Source organism: Pogona vitticeps, chromosome 3 (assembly GCF_051106095.1).
Source record: "Pogona vitticeps strain Pit_001003342236 chromosome 3, PviZW2.1, whole genome shotgun sequence".
NCBI classification, from domain to species: domain Eukaryota; kingdom Metazoa; phylum Chordata; class Lepidosauria; order Squamata; family Agamidae; genus Pogona; species Pogona vitticeps.
In genome coordinates this window covers 204,927,944-204,952,469 of record NC_135785.1, presented here as the reverse complement: position 1 = coordinate 204,952,469, position 24,526 = coordinate 204,927,944, and the positions used below count along the sequence as shown (strand labels likewise).

The 24,526-nt window shown below is 42.0% G+C and overlaps 1 protein-coding gene across 1 annotated transcript in view; it reads left to right on the top strand.

Moving 5' to 3' along the window:
* Window positions 1-3,332: 3,332 nt before the first annotated feature.
* The window catches only part of HUNK (hormonally up-regulated Neu-associated kinase), a 70,363-nt gene continuing 49,169 nt past the window's right edge, over window positions 3,333-24,526 (top strand). The window contains exon 1 of the mRNA XM_020796282.3: window positions 3,333-3,724. Within this exon, the coding sequence (XP_020651941.1) occupies window positions 3,470-3,724 (255 nt within the window). The 5' untranslated portion in view covers window positions 3,333-3,469. The remainder of the gene's footprint in view (window positions 3,725-24,526) is intronic.

The following is a 24,526-nucleotide window of genomic DNA, read 5'->3' as shown; positions in this document are numbered from 1 at the left end:
TGAAGGAGCACATTTGGCCCAATGTTTTGCCTATTTTCTTTAAACCCAAATTATACACCTCCTTTGCCTCAGGAAATATTCTGGAGAACTCCAGAGTTCTCATTATTTTAAAGTTTTAGTAGTTGTGAAGCCAAAGACCTGGGACAAGAGGTCCTCTTGGGAGTGCCGTCTCTCCCCAAGGCGTTTAGAGGGATGCAGACCACACCATCACCAACCCCACCTAAAGTAGTACACCAGGGTTTAGATACCCGGGAGTTGGAGGACAGCCTGAGGAGATCGAGAGTGATACATCAAGGCGTAGATACCAGGGGTTTGGAAGTGGACATGCGAGGGTTTGGATACCAGGGGTTTGGAAGTGGACATGCGAGGGTTAAGTGTGGCAACCCAAACAGAACCCATTTTGGTGGGAAAGGAGGGGAGTGGACGGTTGATGGTGGAGGCGAGAGCAGGGGATGTAAAAACAGACCGGGACAACATACGGGTGATGGTGTTTGGGAAACAATCTGGATGCAAGACCCATGGACAGGAAAATGGGAGCAAGTCCGGGTGCCTAAACAAAAAGCTGAAAGCAGGAGATGAAAGGGGTTGCCCCAATGCCCAGCTTACTGGGGAGAATCAGAGACCCATGAGTGGCGACGTCACCTTAGGAAGGAAAAAGGAGGCAATTGCGAGGGAAACAGAGGCACGCCGAGCATTGCATTTGGAGGAACTCCAGAAGATGGGGTGCTACCCGGACCGTGGGATACCCATGAAGGAGAGGGATCACCACTATGGGGATGGTTGGGGGATGAGGAAACCCTCCCATTACTGATACCTGAGGGAACTGAGGCAGAAGCCCAAGAGTCTGAACGGATTTTGGCGGGACCTTGGGAGTTTAAGTCTTTGAATTCATTTGAAACCGATACGTGGTTGCCCTTGCAAGACCCGTTAATCTTGCAAGAGAGGTTATCTACGAAACCTATTGATGATGTTTTACAGTTTCCTGAATTAATAAATAGACACGATTCAAAGATGCCCCATGACTTATTTCAAAATAATGAGGCCCGAACATCCGAACGCTCACAGTAATCCAGTAAAAGAATTACCCAACCTAGAACATTCATTGTTGCCTACACAAGCCTAGAACAAAGCTTTGCTTTAAAACAGTGTCCTTGTGCTGAATTGGTTACTTATTACTCAATAAGTGTATTGAGTAATAAGTGCAGGGAGCTTTATAGCGTTGTTCCAAGTTCTCAGGACTGACCTTAGGCGCTGTCTTAGGCATCCACTTTACTTGGCCATTTAAACCAGTCAAGTTTTTGTACCTGTTAAAAAATATGAAACATATCTTTGCCCCTCTTCCTGATAGTAAATATACGATGGTCAGAATCTTATTACATATATATGTCTGTATAACTCCACCCGTGTAAATTCCAGTGGCAAACTGGGGCAAGTTAAGGTGCTGTCATAGGTACAGTATCTGCTGTCACACACCAAGTCATGCAAGTTGGATGGAACACTAAATGCCTGTATCAGCTTCTTAATTTGCAGCACTAATAAGCACAGTAAATAAATATTCACTACCCTTTCAGGAAGCCAAAAATCTCTTGCCTGGGGGAGCTTCCTCACTTTGTCCAATGATAGGGCAACCTCTGCAAATTTTACTTTGGCATTAGTGACTGCAGAATAGTCAGTTTTTCTAGCAATTACAGCCCTAGTTCATGTGTGTCTTATGCTATGGTGCTACAGAGTCTTATGGGATCCAGGGCATGTGGGAGTGCTTGTAACAGCCTCTGAGTGGCAGCAGTAATCATCATACAACCGGGTAGAGATTTGCAGCCTATATTTGGTTGTCAAGGACCATTGATATTCTTTATGATTTTACCTAGCATGACATTGTTCTGACTAAATTTTCCAGGTGTTCTGACTCAATTCTCCTGCTGCTATTCATATTTCCTTTAGTTTTATTTATTCTAAGTTGTCTTACAAAACAGTGTAGGGTGGTGCTTCAAGGTAGAGTGAGAAAGATTTTCCTTCTATGATTTCCCAAGTTGCAGCTGGGAATTGGTAAAAAAAGATGTTGAGAACATAAAATGGAGGCTACAGCTGTAAATAAAAATAATGTTATAATAAAAGGAGCCCCTCCTTCAAGCTGCCAAGGTAACTGCATTTTTCAGCTCCAATTTCTTAACAACAGAGAGGTTGAGAACGTTTATGCTTTTATTGGTGGAGCTGTCACGATCTGTGCTCTGAAGCACATTTCACCAGCAAAGGAGCGAAAGCAAAGTGCTTGCAAGCACAAAAGGTGCAGTAAAAGCAGCATTAAAGGAATATATATCTCAGCGAATGAATGAAAAGGCACAAAGAAAAATAAAACAAGTGCTGTTCAGGAAAGGAGTCATGCAGAGCATTTGTCCCTGCTATATAGGTAAAAGCAAAACAAAATAATAAAAATAAAATAACAAATAAAAAAAGACAAAACAGTGGCGGCACCTTAAAGACTTGTTATATTTTAACATGAGCTTTCGTGGACAAGTCCACTTCCTAATTATAAAAAAAATGTTGCACCTGCCTGAATCTAAAGGGTCAGGCATAGACACTCTCTGGAAAGGGGATTTCTTGTCCATGAGTTTTGGTTTTAAGGTCTGAATGGACTCTATTACAGTATATGTGTAAATAAATTAAAAAGGAAGGTAAAACGGAGGGCTAATTTTTAAAAGATCTTGGATCCTGTCGAGTTTTCCCTTCTTTTTTTTTCCTCATTACATTTGCTCCCAACAGAGTGATCGGATTAAATTACTGCAAATTCAGCCTGAATGAAGCTTTTCTCCCTCCTGCCACCCCCCCCCCGCGCGCCGCCTCCGCCCACAGGATAGAGTGCAAAGGAGCCTCGAGCTACAGCACCAGGAGAGAAAGAGGCAGTTTCGGCACGGTACAAGGCGAGGGGGGCGGGAGTGATCGACAGATCCAATGAGGAGAAGGCAGCCAACTGGCTTCTACAGAGAGACTGGAGACAATTGAACAGCGGGGGAGCTGGCTCAGGCTCTCTCTTCAACGTGATGCACGCAGCAGCAGCAGCAGCAGCAGCAACAGCAGGATCGTTGCATCGCCTTTGCTGGCTGCAGAGCTACGTTGCGTGATCACCACCGCTGGCGTGGGGATCGTGGTCGATCTTGCCCGAGCCAGCCAGTCGGGGGGAACGGACTGTCCTTTTTTTTTGTCCTCTGCGTGTTCTAATTTCACGGAGAAGCAAAGTGCCACGGTAGGCAGGAGTCCGCCGCCGCTGTCGCCGCGTCCCCACGTGGACTCGCGGGTGCTGATCACATTGGCAGGCTGGTGCTGCAGACTTTGAGATCGGCAAGAGCGGCGGGATTGGCAAACGCTTCCTTGGCGCCCAGGCAGCGAGGGTGCCCGGTACGGGAAAGAGAAAGCGAGCGCCCAGTCCAGGCGTTTGAGCGGGACCCAGCCAACCGCCCCCCCCCGGAGCAGGATGCCGGCAGCGGCTGGTGACGGGCTCCTGAGCGAGCCCCTGGAGGCCAGCTTCGGCGACGGCGAGCCCACGACGCCCCCGCTCAGCCCGGAGGGGACTTTCCTGGCCGCCTGGGTCAACGCGGCCGCGTCCCGGGAGCGCCTCCGCGAGTTCCAGCACACCAAGCGCGTCGGCAACTACCTGATCGGCAGGAAGTTGGGCGAGGGCTCCTTCGCCAAAGTGAGGGAAGGGCTGCACGTTGTGACCGGAGAAAAGGTACCGATCCCAGGGCTGGCGGGCGTACGAGCGGGCGGGCGGGCATGCTCCGCTTCCCGATTCTGTGAGCCGCTTCTTGCGCAGGGGAAGTTTCCCGCCCTGGGCACTGAGCCGCGGCATTGTTATCCCAGGGTATCCTCCCTCATGCCCCATCCTTCTCCCCCCCCCTTTGGAGGAAGCCGGACTCCCTATTTCGCGCCTTCCTGCGGTCGCTGCCTCCCGGTGCCGCCCGCCCCTGCCTTTGCAGACAGAGAGGCGGCTTTCCGCTGTCTTTCTTTCCCAGACTGCCCTCCCCTCGTCGGAGCAGCTCCGCCGGCGCGTCGGTGCCAGGCGCTCCTCTCCAGGCAAACGCCGCTGCCTCAGCCCCCGTCAGCAGTTTAAGCCCCCAGGGGCCGCTGTTCACTGCTTTCCCGCTCGCCAGACGAGTCTCTCCCTCCCTTGCTCCTTCCCTCCTTTCTTTCTCTCCGTTTGAAGGTGCTCTCCAGAGGGGAAGCTGCTCGCGAGTAGCGCTGCTAACCTCAAAAGATTCGAGGCAGCGGCGCTCCCGTCTCTCGCTCTTCCTCCTTCCCGGATGGAAAGCACCTTTGTGGAAAGAACTTTAAAAAAGAAAAAGGCGAACGAGAAAGCAGAGGTGGGCCAAAAGGAGAGGGTTATGAGGAGACGACCTCGTCTGGAGACTACCAGCCCCCCCTCCCGCCCCATAAAATGCTCGAGAAGGGGCAGGGCGATAGCGGTGCAACAAAAGCCTGGTCTCCTCTGGAAGCACCCTTTGTTATGACAAAGGAGGAGAGCCCCCAGCAAGGCGGGGGGGAGCGCCCATCTCTCCCCCTTGCTGCTCTTCCAATGGCAGGGCAAAGATTTGACCAACTTGCTTTCTTTTTAACTGACAAGGAAAAACACAATAAAAGCATTGTTGCCCTCCATGACTGTCATGCCCACAAAAATCAGGGCACTGTACTTCCAGATGGAGAGCTCCTAGTGCTTGCAGTCAACACAGCTTTCCCTCCCTTTCCCTCCTCTGGGTGCTTCCAGAGAAGGCTTTTTATCTTGACAAAGCTACAGGCAGATCATGACCTGTGAGGGGAGCATACACCAACATTTTGGGGTGTCAGCCTATGTGGTCCCCAAGCTGCTCCTGTCTTGGCACCTTGGCCCATTCATGGAAATTTGTGAGAAGGTCTAGGTGATGATTGCTTTCCACTCAAAACCATCCAGGGTTTTCCTTTTCTTTCCCCTGTCTTTCTTCCTACCAGTGTAGGAGATAAGATAGAATAGCTGCACAATGTCTTCTGGCTTGCCAGTACTAGAAGACCTATATCTGCAACCGCTTTTAAGCAGATTTTGTATGGAAGGGGGGAGAGAAAGAGGACAGAAACAGTGGCAAAGCATGGGAGGTTACAAGTAGAAGATGGCAAAATTTGGAACCCCCACAAAATACTGTGAATGGGGTAGGTTCATTTCACAGTTTTGAAAACCTTGTCTGAAAGCTTTTAAAGCCAGCAAAGATATGAACCGGACCGATCTATGCCTAATTAGTAGTGAGTCTTAGTATATTCTTTTGGGTTGACTCATAAGAAACTATGTATAGGATTGCCCACTAAGGGCTTGTCCAGAGGGAACATTTGTTCTCTGTCTTGCAAACTAACAATATCACTATTTTCCCTATCATCTAGACCAGTGGTTCTTAACCTTTGTTACTCAGATGCTTTTGAACTGCAACTCCCAGAAACCCCAGTCAGCACAGTGGGTGGTGAAGGCTTCTGGGAGTTGCAGTCCAAAACTCCTGAGTAACCCAAGGTTAAGAACCAGTGATCTAGACAACACGAGGTTTAGAATGGTGTCAGTTGTAACAAAGTGTGACCACAAAAACCTGTTTCTCTGTGCTTTTTAAAACTGCTGGGGTTTTTTTTTTTGCTTGTTTGTTTCACTGTGTATTGGTGAAGGAGTTTGGGTGGCTAGAGCCTCTGGATGGAAGCTTTCAGTTTATTGCTATTCTAAGCAAGCAAACAAACAAAAAATAAATACATTCAGCAGAGATGATTATTTTGAAAGAGTTTTTTGAAGATTTTTTTCAAAAAAGGAGCTGATTGTAAAGAGATCTAATTTCTGTAGTGGATTAGCAGTGGATATTCATTGTGTTAGAAGCTTCGAATGCAGTGCTATTCCTCTTAAACAAACAACTATAAAAATACGACAGATTTTAGAATTTCTGTCAGATATTTAAAGAGTTGTATTTTAAGACTGTTGATTCCATAGAAGACAACATAGATGCTTCAACACCAATTCGATTTATTAAAACAGGGACAGGGGAAACACAGACAGCACAAGGAGTTCCATTTTAGATTGTTCTCTTCGCTTCCCATGAGTGTCCTTTACAATCTAAAAGTCCCCGGGTTAACTGAGTGTTCTGGGTCTTCTAGATTCCCAGCCTCAGGGTTCTTTTTCTCTGGGTATCTCGGGTACATGCTCAGCTCAGAGAGCATTGCCTCAGTCTAGTGGGGAGTTGGTAGTCTCAAATTCTCCTGGCTCAGAGGAAAGGGGAGATGTCCTGCCTATTGAGGCCCCAGCAGTGCTGTCTTCCTCCTCACACTTATCCTCAAACAGCTGTGCTCAGTTCTTGTAAACTCTGTGTGGCATCCTTTAGGGCAGTGTTCCCCAACCTTTTCCAGTCCGCAGACTGGCTGGGGAAAGCGGGGCACGCCCTGCACTCGCGTTCTTGCATGGGTGCACCCGCACAGGTGCCACACCGCCATTTGTGCATGCGCGTGAGCACCCGTGCACATGTGCAGATGGCAGCACGGCGCTCATGTGGGCATGACGGAGCATGTGTGCAGGCACAAACGGGCGGCCCGGGGGTGAGTCCGCGAGGGGGTGGGAGGTCTCAGCGGCCCAGTCTGGCCCACGCCATGGACCAGCACCGGGCCGTGGACCGGGGTTGGGGAACGCTGCTTTAGGGAGTCAGTCCATCTCATATTTGATCTTCCTCTTTTCCCACTGCCTTCAACATTTCTCAGCATTATTGTCATGCACCCAAAGTAGGATAGCCTCAGTTTCAAGATTGCCACCAGAGATAGTTCAGGCTTGATTTGATCTAGGACCCGCTTGTTCTTCTTTCTGGCAGTCCAGTATATTAACAAAGTTCTTCTCCAGCACCATTTTTCAAACAAATAATTTTTTTTCCTGTTAGTTGTCTTTATTGTCCAGCTTCCACATCCATATATTTGTGATTGAGAATACAAAAATGTGGATGATTTTGCTCTTGGTCTCTAGTGACATATCCTTACACTTTATGATCTTTCTAATTCCTTCATTGATGCTCTTCCAAAATTCTGATTTCTTGGCTGCAGTCTATGTTTGATATGATGATATAACCAAAGTATTTGAAATCTCTTAGTTTCATTTTCTTCATTGTTATCGTTAAAGCTATGGAGTTCTTGTGTAGTCATTATTTTGATCTTAATGTTCAGCTGCAGTGCTGCTTTGGCACTAAAAATCATTTCAAATTATTGTTGCCTTCTGCCAGTATAATGGTGTTATCTGCATATCTTAAAGTATTGATGTTTCTTCCACCAGTTTCCATTCCTCCTCCATATAAATCTAGTCTGGCTTTCCATATGATACGTTCTGAATGCATATTTAACAGATAAGGGAATAAAATGCACCCTTGTGTGACATCTTTGCCTAGAGGAACGATTCTGTCTCCAATATTCTGTTCTAACAGTAGTCCCCAATACAGGTTACGCACCAGGACAAACAATTGCTGAGGCACACCCAATACTTTCAAAACAACCTATAATTTCTCACGATCCACATAGTCAAAGGCTTTGCTGTAGTCTATAAAGTATAGACTGGTCTTCTGAAATTCTCTGGTGTGCTCTGCAGCAGCACTGGTGTGCTCTGGTGTGCTTCGGTAGACAGTGGATATTTGCAATATGATCTTGAGTGCCTCTTCCTTTTTGGAGTCCACCTTGAATATTAAGCATTTCTCACTCCATACAAGGCAAAAGCCTTTGTTGCAACATCTTGAGCACCACTTTGCTCAAAATGTTGCAAGAAAGTAAATAAGTTTTGTCCTATTTTATTCATTCATTAATTAATTTCTTTATTTAGCCAGCCACCTTTCTCTTAGTGAAGGGACTCAGACTCAAAGCAATTAGTAAATTATTAAAAGGCAAGTCAGCTAAAAGCACAACAAGTTACAGTATTACTTTAAAAAGCAAGCAGCAACTGAGGGGGCAGTCTCCCATGTCCTCACCATATACGGCTGTAAGGGTGATAAAACCAAGAGAAGGACCTCCCCTGAAGATCTTAAAAACTGATGAGACTCATGTTTGGAGATATAGTTGTTTAGATATCCTGGACCTAAGCTATATAGGTTGCTGGGTTTTTTCAGAAACCAACTTAAGACCTGGTCATTCAGACAGGCCTTCCCTCCAGGCACTACTTCTCTTTTCATCCCATCTTGAACTATTGCTGTCCTGTATATTGTTGAAAACTGTTAATATATATATATATTGAATTGTTTTTATCTTGTATGTTGTGAGCTGCCCAGAGTAGACTATGTCTAGATGGGTGGTATATAAATGCAATAAATAAAATAAATAAATATAGGGATTTATAGATAATAACCAGCACTTTGAGTTGGGCCTGGAAGCAGACCAGCAGCCAGTGAAAGTGTTCTAATGAGAGTTACATGCTCCCTGTAATTGGCCCCTGTCAACCAAATGGCTACAGTATTTTTGGCTAGCTGAAGTTTCTGGACATTTCTCACAAGCAGCTTCTGTGTAAAGTGTTCTGTAACACACAACACATGTTATAGTAATCCAAGCAGGATGTAACTAAGGCATGTGTCATCGCAGCCAAATTGGACATCTCCAGAAATTGGCACAGCTCAGCACACTAGCTTCAACCTTACAAATGAACTCTTGGCCAGTGCTGAAACCTGGACATAAGTTCAGGGTGAATTCAGGAGTACACCCAAGTCATGAGCCTGGGTTTTCAGTGGGAGTACAACCCCGTCCAGCACAAATTGGATCCATATGATCTTCCTTTAGATTGTTCAAGAGCACATCAATCTTGTTTGGATTAAGCTTCAATCTGCTCTCTTCCATTCCATTAGTGACACCAGATACTAGCTTAGAAGCAGAATAACTTTAGTCTTAACTATGGTAGACCTGCTGGGTGGATAGCTCAATGGGGATGAAGTACCTAGCTGCCAGCACAGGTACTGGGAGTTGCAACTCTTCACTGTGCTTCCTTCCCAGCAGAACAGAGCCTGCTTGTTCAGCCATGTGGAAAGTAGTAAGCCGCTTCTGAGTACTTTATGCCTGGAAAGCTCTGGGGTCACCATAAATCAGAATAAAAGTGACATCACATAATTAATTAATTAATTAATTAATTAATTACTCAGATCAATCATTCAATCAGAGTAGACCTGATTGTTGGCATCAGTTTGGACTTGCACTGACGAGCAAGTGGCATTGGTTTACTGTAGTTGGGAATAAAATAGAATTTAGCTGAAGGGAGTTTAATCCACAGTGAATGTTCAAAGGAGCATCAAGTGCAAGCAACAAGTTATTATAGAGATGGAATATTCGTATTCATATCTCTGGGGATACGAATGAATATTGACACCACAGCTGCCTGAGGAAACTGGACCCCCCCCCCCCCGAACTGGCTGGTCGACTTACTGCTCGTTACGAACGTGGCTGTTGTCATTTGTGTTACGCCAATCACAGAAGTAGCCCAACCGGTGCTTCTCTGCCTCTCCACACAGCTGACCACTCCAACAAGGAGGCAGGATGATGAGTCTCCCTACTCAGCTGCTAAGCAGTTGGCTGTGTGGGGAGGCAGGGAAGTGCTAGCTAGGCTTCTTCCGCGAGTGGCACAACACAAATGTTGATGGCTGTGCGGGCCACCCAGCAAGCAGTAAGTGGACTGGCTGGTTCTGGGAGGAGGGTCCAACTTCACAGGCCTCTCTATTGCTGATATTTATATTCATATCTCCAGGGATACAAACATCCCATCTCTTGTTATATCATATCTGCTACAATTTGCTACTATGTTTATAACATGTTTGGTCATAGCCTTTACTTGCTATTGGAAAAGCTGTTAAAAGCAGAGATTAAAAAGAAACAATGAAAAAGGCTAAGAATCATAGAATATAGTTGAGTTGGAGAGGGCCTATAAGGCCATTGAACCCAACCCGCTGCTCAATGCAGGAATCCAAATCAAAGCAGATCTGACAGATGGTTGTCCAATTTTCTTTTGAATGCCTCAAGTGTTGGAGTGCTCACCACTTCCCAAGGTAATTGGTTCCATTGTTGTACTGCTCTAACTGTTAAGGTTTTCCAGATATTCATGTTAAAAGTGAGGGGGATGATTATGGAGTTGTTTGAAGAACATCAGGCTTAGATGTTACCATAGTATATAAAATAACAATTAGGGCTGCAGTATTTTGCAAGAATTATTAATTAATCTAACACATTAATGACTGAAGTGATTCCACAAATTAATCAACCAGTAAATTATAGTACTTATTAAAAATTTCAAGTGGCAAGCAGAATCTTGTAAAAGGCATTCTTTTCTCTTGTTAGAAGAAAGAGGGATGCCTCTTCTAAAAGAATGCCTACTGCATTATACTGTATGATGGAATGAGATGGCTTAGCTAAGTGGTAAACTACATGATTTGCACACAGGATATCCCAAGTTCAGTCCCCAGCTTCTCCAGATAAGTCTGTAAAAACTGCCTGAAACCTCTGTGAGCTATAGCTGTTCAGTGCTAAAAATGTTGGGGTATGGAGCAGTTCCAGACCAATGGCCTGTCTTAATATGAGACAGTTTTCTGTGTTTGTAGGTATTATCTAGGAACAAAGAAACTATGCTTTTCTCTTAGCACAAAGGTATTAATTAATGTAGATTCAATAAATTAATTATGCAGTTAATTAACCAAAACTCATTTAATTAATCAACTAAGACTTTTTTCAATGGGATGACTATCCTATTAACTGATATACAATATCAAACCCAATTAGGAGTGTGTAATTTGAGCTTTAACCATGATCTTACGTATAGCCTAAGAACAAAATAATTTTCCCCTTCATTTTGTTTCCTCTGTACAGCTGTCCAAGTACTGACTTGGAGTGAATGGGATTGTAGCTCCTGGAAAGCCATGAAGACAGGATAAGAATGTTTGTGCATTGCTTTCTCCAGAAAGAAAGCATAGTTAGAATCTCTTGTCACTGGTAGTACTACTGTAAGGAGATGGAGAAGGAGGAGGAGGAGGAGAAGAACTGGTAGTCATAGTTTAGAGTTGTAAAATGCTCAAAGAAAACAAGTGAGGGCTAGCAACACATTAGGATAAGGAGTGAGAGGGTTTTGTGCAGATCTCTCAGAGACACTGAGGATTCCAGTCTCTTCTCCTGCCATTCCCTTAAGACCAACTTATTGATAACCAGAATTCATTGTTTCTCCTTCTCAATATGTGGCACACAGAAAAATGGCATGGACATTTTGTATTTTATTTTATTTTAGTCCCAGTATGCTATGTTAGCTGAACAATAAAGAAGCCGATGGCAAAATGGTGTAGTTTTGTTGGGAGAATTTTGCTCACAGCTGCTTTTTTTTGTCAAGTGGCTGAACCTTCGGAACATTGTTTACAACTCTTTAGGAAACAATGCCATAAAAAGTCTACCTTGAGGATCTATTTCTCTATTAATTCTATCACAAAATGGACTAAATGACTCCTCCAGCTGTATGAGGGCTAAGAGTTTCATCTTATCAGGCATGTCATTGCTTCCTTAGTCAAGATAAATATATGTAGGTTGGAGGCAATAAAACCCAACTTAGTTGAAAACAGAATGCAAAACGTTAATTTTAGAGTACACAGTAAAATAATGTTAAGTTTTAATACTGTACTGTAATAAAATTGTGAGCTTTAGATGAGCTGAATATGAGCTCTCCATCTTCACCCCCTTTTCTTTCTACACAAAAGAAAGAGGCAACAGTGTCACATAGGTTTCCATAGCAGTAGTTGGAAAGCTACGTTAAAAGATATGCAGAAACATTTTGAATATCAAATTTCCCCCCTTCTACCAGACGTGTGCCATCTGTGTTTCAGATAGTATACTAATGAAAGCTTGTTTGCAGCAGAGACAAGGCTCCAGCGTGTTTCTGTAGTTGCAACCAAATTTGCTGCCACCCTACTCTTCTAATCTGGAAGGTGTGGTGTCTCTGCATCACTCAAGGAGCGACAATAATTTTGCTTCTTCCAGCCAGCCAGCTCACAACTGGCAGAAAGACTCAGAGTAGTAAACTCTGCTTGAGCTAACCTGTGCCATGCCTATGTCTATGCAGCTGAACTAATTGAATTCCTGAACAGAGGCAGGAAATATATGGCTTTTCATATTTAGTTATTTAAACATTTTTACCCTGCCTTTCTCCTTAGAAAATAATAATAATAATAATAATAATAATAATAATAATAACAACAACAACAACAACAACAACAACAACAACAATAATAATAATAATAATAATAATAATAATAATAATAATAATAATAATAATAATAATAATAATTTATTGTCATTGTAAGTATATACACAGTATACCCATACAATGAAATTCACAGACACCCAGAGACCAGACACATGCGCACACATAAAATTTGCCAAACACTCCCCACCTACTAAAAAAATCCCCCAACACTCCCCACCCACTAAAAGTCCCCACTAAAAATACAAACATCTACACCGCAGGCCAAGAAACACTCCAACTAACTATTCACTACTGGTGGTCTTTAAGCTCATTATTAAGTGCAATTATAGCTCTGGGGTAAAAACTATTCAGAAAACGTGTGGTCCGAGTCTTAATTGTTCTATATCTTTTGCCAGATGACAACAGTTCAAAAAAGTTATAAGCAGGATGGGAAGAGTCTCTCAGGATGCTGTGTGACTTCCTCAGACAGCAGGATGTGAAGATGTCATCCAGGGTTGGTAGCTGGAGCCCGATGATATTCTGGGCAATTTTAATGGTTCTCTGTAGAGCTTTTTTGTCTGCTACAGAGCTACTCCCAAACCATGCCAGAATGTCATAGGTTAGGACACTCTCAATGGTGCTACGATAGTATGACAGAAGTAAATGCTGAGATAAATTTAACTTGACGAGCATTCTCAGGAAAAGGACTCAAGGCAGCTTATAGCATTTAAAGACTTTAGGTAAAGGTAAAGGTTCCCCTTGACAATTTTTGTCCAGTTGTATTCAACTCTAGGGGGCAGTGCTCATCCCCATTTCCAAGCTGTAGAGCCAGCGTTTGTCCAAAGACAATCTTCTGTGGTCACATGGCCAGTGCGACTTACACATGGAACGCTGTTACCTTCCCACCGAGGTGGTCCCTATTGATCGACTTGCATTTGCATGCTTTCGAACCGCTAGGTTGGCAGGAGCTGGGACAAGCGACGGGCGCTCACTCCGTTGCGTGGATTCGATCTTACGACTGCTTGGTCTTCTGACCCTGCAGCACAGGCTTCTGCGGTTTAGCCCACAGCGCCACCATGTCCCATCCTTTAAATAAATTTAAAAACTTTATTTAAGAACAAAACAATGAGTATACAAAGGTGGTGTACATCATTAAAAGGCAATATTTAAAGCTGAAAACATTAAGTATAGAAATATTAAAAAGGAGTAAACAAGAGATCCCTCTTAGAAATGGGAAACACAAGCAGCGCTAAAAACACACTTCAACACAGATGTTATGGAACTCAGATTCCGATTAGCCCTACACATCACAGCCAATGGTAGGAGACAACGGGGTGTGTGCAATCCAGTGATATTTGGAGGTCTGCATGCTCATCTCTGTTACAGAGTATAACACATATTTTTTTCAGACCTTGGGAAGATTACAGACACAGTAATTGTAGCAGCTGTGATTGAAAAGTAGGTTTCAGATAAGTTCCTGTTAGTAGAAAGGAATGGTTACTGTTGAGTTTGCAGTGATAATTTAAGCTCTATTGTTGCTCTTCTCTTAGTGCATGTCCATACTTCCAAGGTAGTGTGCAATCATTCCCTACACTATACATGGAAGTACCAACATTCTGATGTCAAATGGTGAAAAATTTTCAGGGTTTCCCTGGTAGAGAGTACTCAGAAGCAGTTTACTATTCCCTTCTTCTAGGGTTGCCCTGAGACTTTGCAGCTTGTCCAAGGCCACATGGGCTGGCTCTGTTTGCAGAAAGCACAATGGGGAATTGAACTCCCAACCAGAGGAATTTGCAGCCAGAGACCTAAACCACTGAGTTATCCAGGCAGTTGTCTTTAGATTAGGTCAATTTAAATCCATTAATTCTAGGTAGGTGTAATATTGGATTTGATCCTGTCACCAGATTACATTCCTATTGAGTTTGCTGTGTGGTGACTAACGTAACAAAGAATGCACATGGTTGTTGTGAGTTTTTTGGGCTCTTCTGAAGGTTGTTCTTCCTAACGTTTCGCCATTCTCTGTGGCCGGCATCTTCAGAGGACAGCACACTTAAGGGGCTACTACAGTTTCAGTTATAATAACCTGAATCCAATAGATACACCTAACTAGAATAGAATAGACTCTTGAGAGTCCCCTGGACTGCAAGGAGATCAAACCTATCCATTTTGAAGGAAATCAACCCTGAATGCTCACTAGAAGGACAGATCCTGAAGCTGAGGCTCCAATACTTTGGCCATCTCATGAGAAGAGAAGACTCCCTGGAAAAGACCCAGATGTTAGGAAAGTGTGAAGGCAAGAAGAGAAGGGGACAACAGAGAATGAGATGGCTGGACAGTGTCATCAAAGCTACCAACATGAATTTGACCCAACTCCAGGAGGCAGTGGAAGACAGGAGGGCCTGGCGTGCTCTGGTCCATGGGGTCATGAAGAGTCGGACACGACGTAACAACTAAACAACAAAAACTAGAATATACCGTAGAATCTGTAACACTTAAATATGTGTTTAGTCATCCTCCAGCAATGTGTTCAGTTCTTCTCTAGGTTGGAACTACTAATTGTCTTTAAGGCACTACTATAATAACTAAATATTTGCTGGTGCATGTGGACATACACTAGAAATGGGAAGCTGTTCCTCAATAAGTGAAACCTGTGGGGTGTAACTGAGGGAAAAAAGCGATGGCACAGTGTTGCACTACTAAAGTAGAAGAAGTGCTTCAGATTGTGGGATTGGCTCTTGAGCTTAAAGAGTGCTTTGCCAAAAGCTGTAGACCAGGTTAGGCCACATGGTTATTGGATTGCAGTTTTTCAGCATCCTTTACCACTGCCTATCTTGGTCAACCCTGCTGTAGACGAGACATTGGAGCACAACTTTCCTCTCAAAAACTTTCAAAATCATGATTACAGCCCACTGAAAAATGTGTTTACCCATTTTATTAATGCTACTGCCAGGTTCTAAAAGCTACATTCTTTGTTTTTTATGAAGTCAGCTGTTCTGAATTACAGTGCCTGGTAGTCAGTGTAAGGCAGCTGTTAAAAGATAAACCTACCAGGTTATGCCATGAAGATAGAGTGACTAATATAAGAAGTGGTCTTTTTATAGAAAGCTCTTTTTTTATATTTCTCAAGTGAACAGCTGTTGCAGTGTTTATTTAGAAGCATGGAAATGCAGGGGTGAGTTGTGTGGAAAAAACAAGCACTCCACAGAAAGGTGGAAATTCCTGTTAACTTTTGACAGGTTCGCACGGAACGAAGCCAGCAGTTTCTAAAAAGTGATGCATAACAAGTCCTATAGGATCTGTCAGAGACTGATCATTTTGCCTAGATGTCTTAAAATGACATGCTGCCATAACAAACATTTTTCTTTTGAACTCTTTGTCTTGCTTTACCTTTAGAAAGGCTCAAGATGGGTTGAAATGTCTATGCAAAGAGTAGTGCAGATCCAAATAATCTCTGCAGGTATTGAGCTACCAGCGATATACAGTATTTGGCTTTCAGAGAATTTTAATGAAGTTGTCTTAGAAATAGTTACAGGATAGATGGTATGACTGTTCCAGAGCAGTAGAAAAAAAGGTTGGATTAACAAACATTTCCCTTTTAAAATTTTGGCAAAAGAGAGAGAACATATATTGTAGCATTTTAAAAACAAAAGAATTTTATTTCAGTGTGAGATTTGTAAGAAATCTGTTAGCTTCTAAAGGGCTGTACAGTAGTACTATTTGGTAGACTTCCCTCCCCCCTTCTCCTTTCTTCTTCCTCCTCTTTTTTTTCTTTTGTCAACATGCTTTGACAGACTAACATGGCTACTTCTTTGAAAAAAAATGAGAGATTACATTTGCAGGAAAAATGAATGAGTTCTTCTGTGTTTTAAATTAGCATGGTAAAAATATTGGCCAAAGTGTCGTTTTCACCAAATCTACTATTTTTTACTTCTGTATGTGCTGTTCCTGGGGTATTTTAAGAATTATTCCCTGGGGCTATTATTTTGTGCTTGTCTTTTCAACAAAGTAATGTTAACAGTGTAGTTCTATGTATCTCTACTTAGAATACTGAGTACAGTGGGACTAATTCTTAGTTAAGTGGCTTTGCTTTATATTTTCTTATTTTAGCATTAAACAAACTGATAATCCTATCCTAAATCAGTCCTGCATTGGTTTTTACTGGGAAGGTTTTCAGGTCCTCATTCACGAATGGCAACTATACCTTTTAGGTGTACCAGGTCAGAGTAAGGCAACAGCTCCTGAAGCCCAAAGCTACTCAGTCTGCTTCTTGCCTGCTGTGGTTAGTAACACTGTAAAGTCCTCCTGCTAGGGAGGATGGTCAGCAAGGAGATAGCTGAAAACAGAGCAGCTGCATTTAAGCCTAGAGGTATTCTGTGGGCACAGATCTGCAATTCTTTTTCCTCCTTTCTCAGTCAGCAGGAGTCTGTTCACCTGACTGAGTTGTCTGCGGTAGACGCTAAGTGTTTGAATGGCATTTTCCTTTCAAGGCAAGTAAAAGAGATGAATATATGTTATCATAGTAAGAAATTGTGATGCCTCAATGTAGCTTCCTTATGTCACTGACTGTAAAACATTTTCTGTGAACAATCTCTCAGGCTCAACTATGGTCATCAATTCTTCATTCATTTGTTAAGACAGCTGAAGAGCTAGGATGTACGAGTACTAAAGTCTCGTAATAAAGTCTCTTGAGTACAATTGCATACTGACTAAATACCAAAAGACTTATACTAATGTTTTTGACTGGAATTTCTAGGGATGTTAGCAAATCTTTGAATCACCACTTTGAGTCTCAAGTCAGAGTCTTTGGTACTGAGTCCCGAGCCCCAGGCCTGAGTCCCTATTAAAAACAAGTATTTTTTCCAGAAAAAAAAAGGGATAGGTGGTCATCAGCAAGCTGCATCATCCTACAGAGCCCCCAAAAGAAATGAATGGTAAATAACATCTGAGTACTTTCTGTGTGGAAAACCTTGGAAAATGTCTACGTAAGTCAGAATAGACTTGACAGCACCTGATGATTATGCCCTGTACGTGGGCAGCTGTGGCATACTTTATGTGCCTTTTTGCCAATCTGCTCCTTCATGGCTTTCTTCCTGCACCCGAAGGGTGATTTGAGACTGTACTCTTTTATTTGCTTGGACTTTCAGCTACCTTTCCTCCTGAGTTTCTCCTTGAAATAGCTCAGAAAATCAAGAAGAAAGGGAGGCCATACAGAGCAAAATCATTCTCTCTTTTCAGGCATATCGGTCTCCCTTGGAATGTCCCAAGTAGGTGCCAAGAAAAGGAAATGGAGTAATTCTGTTTTGCTCACACTCTTGTCTCATGCATTTCCCCCAGCCACTTTTAGTTGAAGAGGACAAAAGTGTAAATATTTGTATGGCAGTGAGATAGATAAGCAAAATAACTCTTCTTTGGGTAGGTTTTTCACTTTTGTCAGTCTGGTAGAAATCCTATTGCTTAGTGTAGAAAATCATACTGACTCGAATCACTGGGGATTTGGTGAGCTAACTTCTCTGTAAGTGAGTTTATTTATTTATTTAGTTTGTTTTACTATCTGTAGGCCACCTATCTCATTGTGAAGGGATCCAAGGAGTTTCACAGATGAAACAAAAACCACAATACATTAGTAATTAAAAATGGACCTACTTTAGTTGTAACTTGCTATGTTAAAGTTAGTTGCAACTGGAGTTGGTCCATCTGAATCAATGGAATTTATGGAGAAATTGACTCACCATAATGTGATTTGGTGAATCAAGCAACAGGATTTCAGCTACTGTGTTTTGACACTAAAGAGAGATCACTCTAATACACTACTATTTTGTTGCTACTGCTTCTGTTTTTACATGCATGGATTTTACAAAATAATGGAAGATAATATACAGGTGAATGATCATATTTGCCCTCATGATACGTAGAAGGGATTTGGCTGCTGAATCTCAATCTTGATTTTTCTGTGGTTGAGTAATATAAATGATATGGCCATGGCTCAGAAATCATTCACTTCTGCTGAAACTGCCAGTTGGGAACCCAGCTTTATTCCTTTTCTGCCTTGCTTGTGGATGGAATGCAAAAGAGGAACAAGGAATGGTATCTCAGACAGGTGGAGGCTCGAGAATTTGTGATGTAGGATCTGCTTGGGAATCTGGTGGAAAGGAGGAAAAGAACAAAATGCTTTCTCTTGGCATTTGGAGGCAGCAATGGAACCCTGACACTAGCTGGATATAAGTGACTGAAACTTGCTGGATCTCTTCTTTTCTCGAAAGAGACATAAGATGGTGATTCAGATGGTGGCCATGGAATGATTAATCCTTAGCTGTTGAGATTAACCTCTGACTTCAATAGCTGTGCACACCCCAAACCTATACCTGTTGATAAGCTATATAATGCCACCGCTTGCAGCATAATATGGGCACCTGGTCTGCTTTCGTGTGTGCATAATTCTTAAACTGAGCTTGAAGCATCTGGTTTGCAACTGTGCAAGTATCAGCATAGGTGATACGACAAAATGAAATGAGAGACCGACTGCTGATGTGGCCCTGCTGTTATCCAAGGCATAATTCAGCACAGCTGATAATACCGAAATAGAAATAGTTTGCATTTCAAAAGAAAAGAACAGCACTATATTTCCATGGTTTACTTTTGCTGTAGCAAAACTGTAATGAACAAATGAGTCATTCACTCTTTTGGAATATCTAACTGTACATTTCAACACTGCATCAAAAATGGGAACATTTAAATGTATCATGTCTTACATCTCAATGAATGTTGTCAAGTTCTATAAAGAAAGGCTTTCGTGGTAATCTGAATTTTTGGGGAAAAACATTATCTTGGCCTCAGTGCTCTGCTTTTTCTTCTGCCATTTGAGAGACCTCGTCCATCTATCTCACAGTGGCATAAGACATTTTCAGCAGTAAAAAGGCATGGGCAACTAACTAGACAGGTTATAGCTGATTTGTGACCTAGGCATGTTTGAACTTTGTATGTTCCATCTTGCTTTTCAAACATGAAGAGACCAGGTTTAATTAAAAAATACAATTGTTTTATGCAGTTGTAACTCCTGTTCCTTCAAGAGTAATTATGCATAAAATTCTTCTTTAATCAATAAAAAGAAAGACAGAATTTTTAATTTGTTAGAGCAAACATCCATCAGTCTTCTTGTACATTTCTGTAATTACCCACTGAAGTATTGGTGTTTTTATAATCTCACATGCTGCCTGGGGGAGGTGTGGCTGGGATGGTCCTTTCTGAACTGAGGTGACTGTCAATCTGTCTGGCAATAGCCAATCATCCCCTCCTGCATCTAAATTCAAAAGAGAGTCCTGTCTCTCTGCTAAGAGCTGTTTCTCTAGAGCAGGGGTGTATAACCTTTCGCCTTCCCTGGGCCACATTAGAAGATGAAAATTTAGTTTGGGCCGCACATAAATTTGGTTTGGGCAGCATGGGGGGGCAGCCCTAGCCATCCTCTGCAGCCCCGCTCCAAGCGCGCTTACTGGCAGCTGCGATCTCAGGCAGCAGGGGTTGCCAGCTTCGACTCCGCTGGCTTTATGGGGCTGGGAGGGGGTCCACCTATTGACGGGGACGGCACAATGCAGTCACGCAGCTCCCCTCCCCTCCCGCTCCTTCCTTCCCTCTCTCCCTTCCTACCGTTGTGACGTGCCCCAGCCACATTCCGTCCGCAAGCGCCGGCAGTGTAACTTGAAACTTTGGAATTTCTTTAAAAATAAAAAATTGCACTGGGCCGCATTACGAGCCGACCTGGGCCGCATGCGGCCCACGGGCCGCAGGTTGGACAAGCCTGCTCTAGAGTCTGTTGAGGTTTGTTGCTGAAAGCTGTCATGTTAATTTGCTACCCTGTTTTCCCTGAAAATAAGACCTAACCTGAAAATAAGTCCTAGTATGATTTTTCAGGATGCTCATAATATAAGCCCTACCCCCAAAATAAGCCCTAGTTAAGTGAAACCCCACCCTCCACCATTGTGCAGCAACCAGAAGAAGATGACATGACTGTATTTGAATAAATGTAGACTATTGTACAGGAAAAAAATAAAACATCCCCTGAAAATAAGCCCTAATGTGTTTTTGGAGCAAAAATTAATGTAAGACCTTGCCTTATTTTTGGGGAAACACGGTATTTATATGTTCACAACTGTAAGTAATGAAATACTTTTAGTCTTTCCACTACCACTTAGAGTGACTTTCAGTCTTTCTACTACCACTGTCTCAGAGTGAGTTATTGAGACTGTAAGTGGCAGTTAACAAGGGGTGGGCTGTTTTGGAAAAATTGAAGCTATTCTTTTCTGTGAATCCCTGAACTTCTGCTGTGCAGGTAGAGGAATTTAACCAAAAATTCAAAACTGCAACATGAAATGTCTTTCCTGTGCTGCAATTTCTGGCAACTAGTAGTTTGAATTTTGAATTTAAGAACTTGGAAATTCATTTGAGAATGTAGAATGAAATTGCTACTTAATGAATATTCATTAATTTTATAAATAATATTTAATAATATATAATTGTTTTCATTTATCCAAAATTTTATATTGTATACAAATCTGCAAACTTCTCATGGCTTGTAATTGAATGAAATGATCATGGGAGATAAGCTTCCTGTTGAGTGGGAAGAAGTTGTTATACACCTCTCTGCTACGTTTTAAAAAATCATTGAAGGGATACAATGTTGGTATGACAAGCAGGCAGCCTCCAAAGCACTTTTCTTTTCAATGCAAAAGCCTCCCAAAGTGCAGAATTTTGTCTCTCTCTCTCTCTGTTTGACTCTCTAATGGTTACCTAAGTGATCCTGCCCTTCTGTGCTCCAGCAGAGACTGCCTATAGCTCAAACCTATACATATTCAACTCACCTTAGAGGTGAATGGCAATGGATTACCGCTGTACTGTTTAAAGAGGTAAAAAAAGAAATACATTTTAAAAGGTGCAGCAAGTCTCATGAACACGGTTGTGCAAATGGTCATTAACTAGAAATAATGTCACAGGTACTGTTCATTAAATATGCCTAACACCCACACATCCTTTTTTCCCCCCCCCGGCACAGTAATGACAGATGTAGTAGATAATCCTTAATGCGGAGAGACTAGGGGGTGAGGGAATGGAATTTTCCTAGCGACAATATAGTGTGACTTGAGTACTTGGGAAATGTAGTGCCTTGAGGACAGATATATAAGCAGTGCACACAAGAAAAGCCATTTGTAAAGGTCACTAAATGCAAAAGGCAAACAGGAGGGAATGTCTTCTCTGTTTTGTTTGTGAATTTTCCAGGGGCATCTGGTTGGTTACTTGGAGGCAAAGTATGGCACTATCGTGTCCTGATCTAAAATGTTTTTCTTCCTTACATTCACAACTCACCCATTTGGTCATGGGAACAAGACCTTTCTTAGATTGTGGGAATCCCCAAAATTGCTTCCATTTCAGTGAAAATACCCCTGAAATTAAAGTAAGGCTCTTGTTTAAATTTGGCTTGTAATGCAAGACATGTTATCTTGATGTAGTTAAAAAAAAGATTCTTTGAATCCTCCTCTTGGGAACAGAGTCATTGCAGCTGTGTGTACATAGTTCACAGCCTGGCAACTTAAACTAAAAGATTTTCCTTTTTAGAAAAATTAAGCAGGGAAAGTGTTCATTGATTTCAAGTCATGGATTTTGTCTGGAAAACCCTTTTCTCAAATTTGGAAATCTATAGTTATTTATTCCCAAGCTTTTTGAAGCTGACGTGAAATGATCTGTTTTTTTTTCTGTGTTCAGTATTTTTAATTGCAAGAACAAGCAGTAAAGAACGAATACGAGCTGAATGTGACACCATCTGATCCTTAAATTCTATCTTTCAGTGATTAAATCTCAAGCTTGCTGCTTTTAATTATAAACCTCCACTCACTCAATTACCAGTGATTGCAAGAAAACAGATGGGCAGAGGACTCCTGACTTAGGGTATTGGAGCAATTAGTGAACATGCGCCCAAACTGAATTTTAGCACTTCAGGGACCAGATTAGAATTCTTTATAGTTGCCCCAGTTTAAAGTGGGAAAAAATGAAAACAAAAGTGGAGCTGGAGAAGGGAAAAGCACAGCCTTCAAAGAAATTCCATGGCTTGAATGGAAGGGCAGAGGAGTGTTCACTGTCTAAAGCACTTATTATCAGCATTGGGTCACCAGATGTTGTTGTACTTCAATTTCCAGAATCTCTGACTGGAGCCTCAGGAACTGAAGTCCATCAACATTTCAACATTTGGGGGTGACTACTCTTCTCATTGTTTCCTTTCAGAGTTCGAACAGTATCAAGGGCATTCTGACTTTGGATGTAGCATCTTTAAAGAATGATGTGCTGGTATATCTGAAGAAATCTTTATAAAGTTTTTGAGCTGAAAATAAGCCCTACTTCCTGAATTTCTTTTCCTATTTCTTTTAGTTTGAACAACCAGATGTAATACGCTTTCATTTCTTATTATGTGACTTAAATGTTTTGAGCTTTCTGCATTTTATGCACTTTATAATTTCTTGGCCTTTGTCCAGTATTCATGCAAATATTCATGCAAACATTTCTTTGTTGGACACCATCCCAATTAAAAAAAAATCTAAGCATCCTATGATGTGTCTATACTTGAAATGCTTTCCTTCCTTCCTTCCTTCCTTCCTTCCTTCCTTCCTTCCTTCCTTCCTTCCTTCCTTCCTTCCTCCTTCCCTCCCTCCCTCCCTCCTTCCTTCCTTCCTTCCTTCCTTCCCTCCTTCCTTCCTTCCTTCCTTCCTTCCTTCCTTCCTTCCTTCCTTCCTTCCTTCCTTCCTTCCTTCCTTCCTTCCTTCCTTTCACCTGTGTTAAAATCCATGATTTTGTGCCACAAATACTGTACTTCATTAAAAAAAAAAACCATGATCCTTCCACAGAATAATATGGTGACAAACCAAAGTGTCTTCAGTTGCAGTCCTGAGAGGCTGGACAAATGCAGAAACATTCCAACTATTTCTTAGAGATAACATCACCCTTGTCTTGCCCAATATTAATATCTATTTCTTTAAAGCATACAAATTGTCACAATAGCATGTAAAAATGGATGTGAGAAACTGTGAAACATTACTCCATTAACATAATTGCAGTAGGATGTGAGATAGATGCCTGAGGCCACATACACAACTGCTTGCACCATAGCACTCAAAAATAATTGACATGCTGCCTGGAAGAAGGATTCAAATTTTCAAGTAAGTCCAGTGCATGGAAAAGGTAGTGTGTCTAGCAAGAGAAGCGTAATCATTAAGGAAAATATTTGGGCTGCAGGAAGTAAATGCATGCTTTTAACCAAATAAAAATTGGTTCTCTGTAAATATCCTAAAAGTCTCTTGTTAATAGCCTTGCATTTTATGATAAGAGTAGCATGTATGTCCACTTGTTCCAAAAAAAAGAGTTTAGTTCCCAAAAGCTGTAGAAACATGTATGTGCAATTAAATATTTACCTAGTTGCACAATATAGCAAAAAGATAATGCCATAGGTACAGCAACCATTGTACTCTATTGCAAATTCCTAGTTATCTGCACATCACTTCATTGATAGATTTTTCAATAATGTACATCAAAATACACTAACAGTGGTGCCTCGCTTAGCGATTGCCTTGTTTAACGATGTATTCGCTTAGTGATGAGGTTTCTGGAGCGATTTTGCACTCCGTTTAACAATGTTCCCTATGGGGGAAATTCGCATAGCGATGTTCGGGACCTTGCCTCGCTTAGCACTGACAGTTTTAGGTCCCCTGTTTCGCTTAGTGATGTTCAGTTTTCGCTATTTTTAAAGTGTCTTAAAAGGTTCAAAAATGGTTTTAAATGCTTGGAATCGTTAGTGCACTTTGTTAAATGTGTGCAAACTTAATTTGGCTTTGTTCTGACTCTTCGTTAATTTTTGGTGAATTTCCCCCCCCATTGAAATGCATTGAACCCGATTTTGACAGCTGTCAAAATCGGGTTCAATGCTTTCCAATGGGGGGGAAATTCACCAAAAATTAACGAAGACTCAGGAACTGTTTTAAATGCTTGGATTCGTTAGAGCAGTGGTTCTTAACCTTTTTGAAAGAAACGCCCCCTTGAGCCATTGAGGAAGTTATCATCGCCCCCCTCCCTGCGGTGATATATCTTATTTGTTTGTTTGTTTGTTTGTTTAAGACACTTAAATCCAATGACCACTGAAAACAAAATTAAATTCCAAGAAAATGAAATGCCCCCCAAAAAGTAACATTTAATGATTTAGTTGCAAGTGAATTTTAAGACGCAAAAAGAAATATAAAAAGGGCATAAAAACAAATGCAGGAACTAAAAATTTCAAGACAAAAAGTCTGAAAC